The sequence below is a fragment of the Amphiprion ocellaris genome, chromosome 18 (genome assembly GCF_022539595.1).
Source record: "Amphiprion ocellaris isolate individual 3 ecotype Okinawa chromosome 18, ASM2253959v1, whole genome shotgun sequence".
NCBI classification, from domain to species: domain Eukaryota; kingdom Metazoa; phylum Chordata; class Actinopteri; family Pomacentridae; genus Amphiprion; species Amphiprion ocellaris.
Genome location: NC_072783.1, coordinates 5377474 through 5387603, shown reverse-complemented (window position 1 = coordinate 5387603; position 10130 = coordinate 5377474). Strand labels below are relative to the sequence as shown.

General features: G+C 41.8%; 1 protein-coding gene across 1 annotated transcript; it reads left to right on the top strand.

The window, feature by feature from the left end:
- Positions 1 to 1941: 1941 nt before the first annotated feature.
- Positions 1942 to 9181, top strand: sost (sclerostin). The gene is made up of 2 exons (XM_023270202.3): positions 1942 to 3839; positions 7316 to 9181. The coding sequence occupies exons 1-2, from the start codon at positions 3596 to 3598 to the stop codon at positions 7723 to 7725; spliced, it is 654 nt and encodes a 217-aa protein (XP_023125970.1). The 5' UTR covers positions 1942 to 3595; the 3' UTR covers positions 7726 to 9181.
- The last annotated feature ends 949 nt before the right edge of the window (positions 9182 to 10130 follow it).

Here is a 10130-nt window from a genome sequence, read left to right as displayed (position 1 = left end):
CGAAAACACTGTTTTTCTGCAAAAACAACGAAGCTCCGTCTGCTGTCGTCTGCAGCGCTGGAGGCTTTCCTGCAATCTGCCGAGCATCTGATTGTTATTTAGGCCTCATTGTGCCGTTGTCATGATAAAAACATGGCGCTGGGGCCCGAGGGCTCCATAAAGAAACCCAGAGAGGTCTAAATGGAGAGCGTGAATGACATCCGTCGCAATGTCGGCGAGAAGGCTGTAATCAGAGCTGGCTCAGTGTAGACAGAGGGAGCATCAATCCCTCCCTGAGGAAAAAAATAAAAGACATCTGGCACAACCTCAGAGCTGGAGGGTTCCACACAACAGGAGGACAGAACTGTCTGCTCAACTTACTTTAAAACCTCTTGGATCAGAAAAGGAGAATCGTGCTCAATGTTGGGCTTCATAAACATTAGAAAAGTCCCATCGATGGTTGAAGACGATTCGTTCTGAGCTTCTCAAGATGGACAAGAAATTACAGATATAGGTGTTGAATCTTAAACTTTTTTGTTCTCAAAAAGCATCAGTGAACTCAGAGGGTTCCACCTAGAAAATTTTTGTAACTTCAGTGCAGCAAACACAAGAGCTCCAAATTTCTCTGTATCCTCAATATGATTTAAACAGAAGAGTTATTTTAAAATTAATTTCCTGTAAAGTTCTCATGAATGAGCAAATTAGCTCTAGAAACCAAAACAGTTTTTATACCAGACTATAATCATGTTTATTTCTGCTGTAAAGTTGGACTTTTTAACATGGAGCTCTATGGGGATTGAGTCGTTTTTAGATGCAGCCTCTAGTGGACATTTAAAGAAATGCAATTTTTGGGACTACATTTTTTTTTTATTTCTTTGTGCCTTTTTCCTCACCTGTGAAAAATTTGCACCACCAACTGCTAATCTCAACATACTAAATGCATAAAAAAAAAAATTTTTTTTACCTAGAATATTCATTAAATTGCAAAGCTTTTGTAATTTGCTGTCATTTTCTTATCTTGAAGGTCAATTTTCAGTGGTTATCTGACAACTAATTCAAAGAAATGCGCACTTCATTATAAATAAAGACCTTTTTCCGAAAATATTCACATTACCGTTCAGTTTAATCAATTATGTGTAAAAATACATTGTGTTTTAGCTTCTATAAAGCAGGGATGAGAATGACAAATGGGAAAAAAACTCTGAAAATGTCTGCCGAAGGCGGCGGCCCCCCCCCCCCCTGCAATGCGCCTTGCCGAAAGATGTCGGCGGCAGGATGGCCATCACGGCGGGCGGCCATCACAAGCCTCGGCTCGCGACGCGTCGGCCGGCCGGCCGCTTGCCTACCCCTACCCCCCTACAATTTTCTCAACGGATTTACACGATTCACAAAAACTATACTTTCGGCGGAAAAAAACTCGGAATTCCGCGGATCCGCGGAAAATTCTCATCCCTGATAAAGACCAAAACTGGTTTCTGAACAATAACGCGTTTAATCACACCTTTCTAAGTTCCCTAATTTCTGACACACTGGTAACACTGATGCACACTCCAGCCCAGCAGGTGGCGGTAATGAACCTAAAGTCTGTTTTGTCGAGAAATGATCTGCTGAATCTGTCCTGGTTTTAGTTCAACGACGGCTAGTTTAGTTCAATGAAGGTTAGTTTAACGCTGGCTAGTTAGCTAATGATGGCTAGTTTAGTTCAACGACGGCTAGTTTACTTCAACGAAGGTTAGTTTAGTTTAACAATGGCTGGTTTAGCTAATGATGGCTAGTTTAGTTCAACGACGGCTACCTTAGTTCGATGGCTAGTTTAGTTAAGCGATGGCTAGTTAGGTTAAGCGACGGCTAGTTTAGTTCAACAACGGCTAGTTTAGTTTAATGACGGCTACCTTAGTTCAATGACGTGTAGTTTAGTTTAATGACGGCTAGTTCAGTTAAATGACAGCTACCTTAGTTCAATGACGGGTAGTTTAGTTAAGTAACGGCTAGTTTTGTAAAGCGAAGGCTAGTTTAGTTCAACGATGGCTACTTTACTTTAGCGAAAGTTTCGTGGACTTCCGTTCCCATGCTGTATTAGCATAAATGAAGCTACTTTATGCAAATGAGCTCTGGAGCGACGCACCATATGTTAGCTATGACAGTCGTGGTAGTGGCTAACGGTGTAGCCATCCCATAATAGACCACTTTAGAAGACACTGAAAGTGCTTGCATTTACGAAAAATCTTAAAATGTTAAATAGAATCACTAGAATTGCACTTTGTTTGCAGTAGATGAGCTGTGAATGTAGTAAACAGATGAAAAATGCAGATAAATAGAAATGAAACAAACATTTTAGTTGTCTAAGTTTACGTATTCATCTATTCATCCACTCCGTCTCAACCAACATTTATCTGAACTGAAAAACTTGCTTATTGTGCAAAAATGCATAAATGAACTGCAAAGCCTCTAATTAATTAGATAAATTTTCAGAATCACGTCTCACCAGTAGAAATAACTTGACCTTCATACGTTTCATATCAACAGGCTGCTCTTTAACTGTTTATTGCAATTTTCAAAAAGCTCATCAGTCTTTAGAAGAACACATTTCCAACCGCCTCGACGTTGTTCTGCAGTAAAATTATCTTAATTTAGCGTCGCCTCTGATTCCATCCATCGTTGTGAGTTGTGGCCGCAGCTCCAAACCCTGATTTAAGACTCGTATGAAACGACAAGGACCATGAAGAGGACGTGTGATTATGGAAGCATCTGAAATGACTGGATGTTGTTGGTGTTTGACCGCCTTATATCTCCGCTTTTAGTCTTTATCTTCCACTCTCCATGTGCTCCTCTGATGAGCCTCTAATCCCATCTTCTGATTGGTTTGTTCTCCCTCTAGAGGGCAGTGTTTGAATGAAAGATCCTCCAACTGTAAGCACTCATCAAGTAGAGGGACGCCAAAAAACTTTATCACTTTATTCAAACCAGTTATTCAAACCATTAGTTAGATACAAATGGGGAAGAAGGGAGATGTTAGCGAGCTGGATGTCTCTACTGAGAGGTTTATTAATGTGTAATTAATGAAGAGATGAATGATTCATCTGTGTACAGCCAAACATTCAGGCTTGTTGCAGCAGTGGAACAAGCTGCGCCTTTGTGAGGTTCATTCCAAAATAAACCACCTCGAAGATGCTTTTAGAGACACGTAATGCTGCGGAGACAAGATGCATTTCTACGTTTCATTTCCAGAGAAAGATGCGTCTCCTTTTCCTTCTCTGCATCTTATTTTTTATTTGCACCTTTTCTGTATTTTCTCCCTCAAAATCTTCTCCTCTTTCCTCACCTTTCCCCCCTCTCGTCTCCTCTATCATCCAACCCTCTCCTCCTCCTCTCCCTCCTCCTTTCTCAATGAATCTCTCCCAGGTTCGACCCCTCCCACTGAGCTCCTAATTGTCAGCCCTGACGAAAACTTGCGTAACGCTTAAATACCGTGCGCGCCTTGTTGTTGCACTGAGAGTGGAAACTTGTTCCAAGCGAGGCATCTTCTTGTGCGTCTTTTTCTTTTCATTTTTTCCTCCCTTCTTTCTTCCTCTGCGCGCGTTTTGTTTTTTTTTTTTTAAATTCCCGACTGAGCAGCATGCAGGTGTCTGTGGCCCTCCTCGTCTCCAGCGCGGCGCTCCTGCTGCTCCAGGGATGCTGCGCCGCCGTCAAGGGATGGAAGGAATTAAAAAATGATGCCACGGAGATTTTACCGGAGTACCGGGAGAACGCGCGGACGCCCCAAGAGGCGATGCTGCAGGCGGCCGGCGGCAACAGCAGCAGCAACACGGTGAATAACCGGGCGAAAACCGGCGGCAGGACGGGAAACACGGTCACCTACAGTAAGTATCCTGTCATTAAATGTGAAATCCTTTATTAGTTCTTCATAATACGTGTTAAATGAATTCAAAAATAGCAGCTTTATAATTACTTATGTGCCATATTGTAATTTTTCATGCGCCTTAATTTGGAGTTTCGTGCGTAAAAGTGTCCAAATTGACATTAAAGCTTTTTAAATGCGTAAAAACGTATCAAACAAAACATGCATCAGTTAAACCTTATTGTCAACGACCCGCTTGTATGTGAACAAATACACAGAAAGATAACATTATATTTCTCTAGTAATCCAAATGCAATTTACGCACGTTTTACGCACATTTTAAAATCAATTCCTACCTAAATTTAGATTTTATTCTGACAAAAATAGATTTTTTGTGCATTAAATATTAAAAACTTGTGACTCAGTTGGTTTGTGCTTAAATAGAAACAAATAGTTCAAGAATCTTCACTTAAAAGCTCAAAAATGTCAATTCCAGAAATGTACCTGATATCTCCCACATTTTGTTCGAGGTTTGAGGAGCTTTTTTCTATTATAAAATTGAATTTTCTTATAAATGTGGGAATTCTAGGCTCCCCGCCTTAGTGAATTTGTCTTCCTCAGCACACAGAGACAACATTGTGCTTCGTTTTCACACCAATTCCCTGATTAGGAGCAGTGGAGCTGTGTGGGAAGAGTGTTTTAATGCAGTGATGAGAGGGGCTCACATTCTTTGCGGTTTCTTCCCCGACACATCTTGAAGCTGAGACACATCGGGGGCTTTTTCACTCGGTCTTCCAGGTTGTTTCCTTCTGTCTTCATACTATTAGTCAAGCTCTACTTACGGAATAACTATTTGATTGCAACAACATGTCGTCCCAAATAGAAAAAGCCCCACAGTTTGTTCTTGGGAAGAGGGGGAAGATGTCTTTGGGGGCTTTCTAGAAATTGCTTTTTAAATGCAACACTGCCTCTGACAATGATTCCCACCTGTGTCCAGGAAAGGTTGCTCATGTTCTGATTGAGCAGGATAATCTCACGCTCGCTCTCATGCGCTCGAGATGGGTGGTGGAAGTGGAGTTTGTGCCTTTGCTTAATCACGGCCGCTGGATTCTCAGATCAGAGGAGATGATTGATTAGATTAGAGGAGCAACAGCTGACAGGAGGGAATTAGCGAGTCATGCTCGGTTAGTGGGACTGATTTTTTTGTCTGTTTTGAGGATATTACCACCGAATTAAACAACGTCTCGTGCTTAATTCTGTGTTCGCCTCCCAAAAAGCGATGGAAAACACACGGAGACAGAAATCTCCTGGATGATTTGGTCCTGCTTCTCGTGGGGTCACGGCGGCGGCTTTGACCTCCATCCAGTCCTCTCCCAAGGCTTGAACAGCTCACGCAACCCCACAATAGCCCAGTGTTAGATCCCTTTTTTTATATTTCTCCTTTTCTTTTACAGGCCACCCTCATTAGTAATATTTTTTCAGAGTGGCAGCAGAGAGGAGGAGAGGAAATGTAGTGGAAAAGATTAAAACACACCAAGTTGCTTGACTATTTTTGGCGGTTACTTCGGTACAAACCGCTGCCCAGTGAGCGCTGTAGGCTTTGTTGCACCACTGTGGTCCCCTCGGCCGCAGAATAACACTATATCAGGTTCTCATGGTGGAGAAAAAAAAGAGGAAGTCACCTCACATAAATCCTTTGTTCAGCCCTTTTTGCAAAGAAAGCCACAGAGGAAAACAGATCCCTCTCCGAGCGTATCATTTCTTAACCGACGCTTCTTTTGCCCCTTTTTTACACACAGCTTGTAAAAAAACATGGACAATAACTCATGCATGCGGCTGTTAAAAAGCCGAGGCTCAAATATAGGATTTCAGGCCGAGTGTGTTGTCTCAAATCAGTCTGGCAGATGTCCAGTTGTGCTGCCTTAAAATAACCAGACAGCTATTTACTCTTCCATCACCACATACATTTCCTGAGGGCCAGCAGAGAATGCCAGCGTTCCCTTCCAGCCCAAACCTCCGCTGGGTTTGATTGAGCTGTTTAATGGCCCTCTGGTCTGGATTTGCTATCAGCTGATTGCTGCCAGCTGGATTTCTTTGTCAAGCTCCGTTTGTCAGCTAATGATTAGACCATGAATCAAAATCAGAACCCCTGATCGGATCTTAAACCTACACTTAAACGGACAAATTGCTGCGTTTAGTCGAATTTATAAAAGTGTATTTCTATCAGCTTTGTGTCTCGTAATGCGGTCGAGTTTAAATGAAATGCTGCCTCCAATTCTGATTTCATCTGGATAGTGTTTGTTTTTCACTCTAAAAACCAGAACAAGTGAAGTAAAGTCGACCTTAGTCTGACTCACTAAATGTAGACGACAGGTAGAAAACATTTAATGCATCTTTCTCCTCACCTTTTTTAATATTACGATGGGAAGCAGCAACCTGGACGATAAAAGTCTTTGCAGCAGGTTGTGATTGTTGGTGAATTATCCAGTTTGGTGATAGTTCTTGTCTTCCTGCATGCAAATGTTCCAGTACTTTGTTTTTAGCTCCACCTAAGACGACTGATTGGTTTAAAGAAACACAAATGCACTTTTTTTCCAATGTTTTTTTTCCCCACCTTGTAGCAGAATAATGATAAAATGCAGTCAGACCATTCTACACAGCGTTGTGGAGAATGGTCTGACTATGCAAGTCATCATAAAGACTCTCTTTCGGTAAAAATCGACTTTTTTTTTTTTTAGCCTATGTGAATATTACGGCAAGTTGCAAGGTGATGAAAAAGCCTCCTTTCACCGAAATGAACTCATCCCATAATCATTTTACTTGTCATTTTTATGTCGTAAAATTCCATGTGAAAGCTTAAAATCCATAGAAATGACATGCAAAATGTACCAAAAGTGGTTTGCTATGCATAAGCATGATAGTAGATTAGTTTTTTACCTTGCTAACATGTCTGTATTGGTATTTTTTTATATACTGCAAGCCCCAACATTAGGTAAATTGGCAGTTACTGCTCAAACTGAGCATTTAAAGCCTTGAAACTGAAATTTACCGATTACAATCTCAAACACATTAAGATTCAGACTTCTGGAGTTTCGTACGTAAAAAAACCTAAAAACCTGCTGACTTGCAGGGTTGGATTCAGTTTCTGGTTTTGACATCTGTGACAGAAGTACTCCAATATTTCAACTTGATATTTGGTACTTTGGAGTAATTGTAGAGTGTTTGAGCTGAGCTGAAGGTGAGCTGGTGTGCTTGAGTTAAAGCTAGAGAGACAGGGACTATGTAGAGTCACTTCTAAGATATTTTAAGACATGAAAGGATTAGTTTGATTGAAAAAAATCTAACAAAAATTTAATTTTGACACAAGTAGATCAGTTTTTAGGGGTTAAATTGAAGTAGTTTGCTGGAATAATGTTAATTTCACTGTGCAACATTTGAAACTCTTTGTTTTTGGCTGAATCTTTGAGTGTTAACTGTAATATCTCGTTCTTCCACCAGGTGCCTCTGAGCTGAGCTGCAGGGAGCTTCGTTCGACCCGCTACATCACCGACGGATCTTGCCGCAGCGCCAAACCCGTCAGAGAGCTGGTGTGCTCGGGCCAGTGCCTCCCGGCCCACCTCATGCCCAACTCCATCGTCCGCGGAAAGTGGTGGCGGAGCAGCGCCTCGGACTACCGCTGCATCCCGGCACATTCCCGGACGCGCCGGGTCCAGCTGCAGTGTCCCAGCGGCAACACCAGGACTTACAAAATCCGCGTGGTCACCTCCTGCAAGTGCAAGCGCTTCAGGCCTCACCACAACCAGTCGGTGGCCAAGGAGGTGCCGAAGACGCAACGCAACAAGAAGCACAGTCGCTTGTCTCAGGATCGGAGCAAGAACAACACGCCGCTGACGGGAAACTCGTACTGATGCGACTCGGAGACGCATCCAGAGACCGAAGCACACTCATACGCACGCACGTTACACCACACCAAACACATCTCCTCCGGATAGGAAGGGGGTGCAAGAGAAAAATTCAAAAGCGAGAGCGAATTCATAAGCTAGTTGCTGGGCTGATTTTTAAGTCTGTGTTTGTCAGCCATCCGTCAGCGTATTTGTGAACATTTTTTTTGCTTATTTGCATGACAACATGAGTCGGCGCCATGACGGTGTCCGGTCAGGAGATGTAGCACCACGTTGATCCTATCGCTCCAAAAAAAAGATAAAAAACTCCCCGGGCTCGGTTCTGTCCTCCACCCTAAAGCAAAACGAGAAGTTCCTCCCAGAGGCTTCGGCAGAACATCTGTACAAACATCCAGCGGCTCTGTTTAAGGCTGAAAAGGTGTATCCTTGCTCCAGAGTGGTTGTAATCCGGAGATGGTGGCAGCTCGGGGGTCTCCGACGGTGGGATGTTGACAGGTTTCTAGAGGCCCCACTAAAGGCTTCACTCATCGGGGAAGACCTACAGCGATCTCCGGCCTCCAGCTATACCTGCCGGGTCGCGGTAGAGCTTTTCCCAGAGCAAACAGAAAGCAGTTCTGTCGGCGGGGGCATTCTTGTGACTCTTAATTACCTAAATGAGCCCATTCCTGTGTTAGGACTTGAGTCATAAAAAGCCATTTCCTCCAGCCAGTTCCTGTTTGCTGGATCTACACACACAAAACAGAAAAAACCGCAGTGCACATGGCGTGTAGGAGGCATCAGAAAACGTTATGTTGTTACCTAGGGGCACAGCGCTCTCCAACACACCCACACTGGAATTTCTTTTCGTAGCGATCCAAGCAGAGCAGCGATCGACGCATCGGCCGCCAAAAACCCATCTGTTGTGTCAAGCCTGCGGGATTCACAACACCTTCCACGCCTTCCTTCTCCGCAACCCGTGCTGTAAATAGCTCAGAAAGGAAAAGATAGGCGTAAAAATAACAAAATGAAAACAGTAATTCAGTTGTTTTTGTTTTAATCATCGTGTTGACTGCCGAGGATGAGGAAGTGGCAACGACTTGACCTCCTCCTGCCCTCAGATTGGCCCATGAAGAGTCATGTTTAAGCATATTGTCGGCACTGCGTTGTTGTTGTCTGGCTTCTTGTTTTATTTTTTCCTAACTGTGTGTTTGAAATAGCAACTGGAAGGGGTTTTGTGATTGTACATATCATACCTGTGTGGTCTTCTGTTGGAGGGAGGCAGGGCTGCTTTCTACAGACACTAAGAAGGACTCGTACAAAGAATGAACTGCATATTTATTTTTTATTTTCCACATTTAAATTATTTATGCAACCTTTTGTAGTTAAATGATAGCCATTATTGTCATATAGTATGATAGAGACTTTGGAAGTGAAAAAAACTGTACAGTACATGAATAAAGTAAAGGCAGATATATTTGAAAGAGCTGGCTTGTTTGGCGTCATTTGCATTTGTTACTGATTTTTCATTACTAGTCATATATAAACAGGTATTAAATAGCTTTAAACCTATTATATTGTAGCTGTATGCAGACATTAAGGTATTTGTGAGCTCCTACAAATGGAAGTTGGTGAAGTTTTGACGGTCAAACACTTAATTTTCTGCATTTTGGTGGGTTTTTCTGCACCAATTTTTGCTTTTTCTGCATCAATTTAAGTTATAAACATCTTTATTATTCCAAGTATAGGAAAAAATAGGTAACAATTCAGAAAACAAATAAATGAAGGGTTGGGAAGCAGAATGGTCTGACACACACTGTAGTTTTTGAGAAAAATATATTTAAAGGTTTGCATTTTCCAAAATGGTCCAACATTCCACTGTAACGCTGTATTTGGGTTGTGGGTTAGAACACTTTGCCACTAAAATCTAGACCATAAAATATTACAAAAAATGTATAAAACTGATTTTTTTGTGGGTTAGACCACTCTGCTTCTAACTCCCTCAAACATGAATCTATGTTTTCCACAATAAATTCAGTGCTTTTATGAGCTCATAATTGACATACTTGTTGAAAAGACCCATCTATTGTTATGTTTGAATTGTGAAGGGACACATGCACATATTCTAAATATTAATATCTACACCAATGCTGATATTCAAACGCAGCAAACTAGAAAGGCACTTATTGATGTTTTAATATTTAAAAGCTAGACTATTACACATATTCTAGATATTTGTAATTCAATTCTTCCTTATCAAGAAGCACATTACAGATATGAACAGTGTTATTCTTCCAGGACAAATGAATTATGATCAGTTGTAATTGCATTTTTAGATGTCAAAGTCTAACTCTCACTATGAACCTTAATTATGGCTCCAGATATCTTCTATTTGGGGAATCTTAGATTCTAAAATTAAGTTTGAAGAGGTCAGA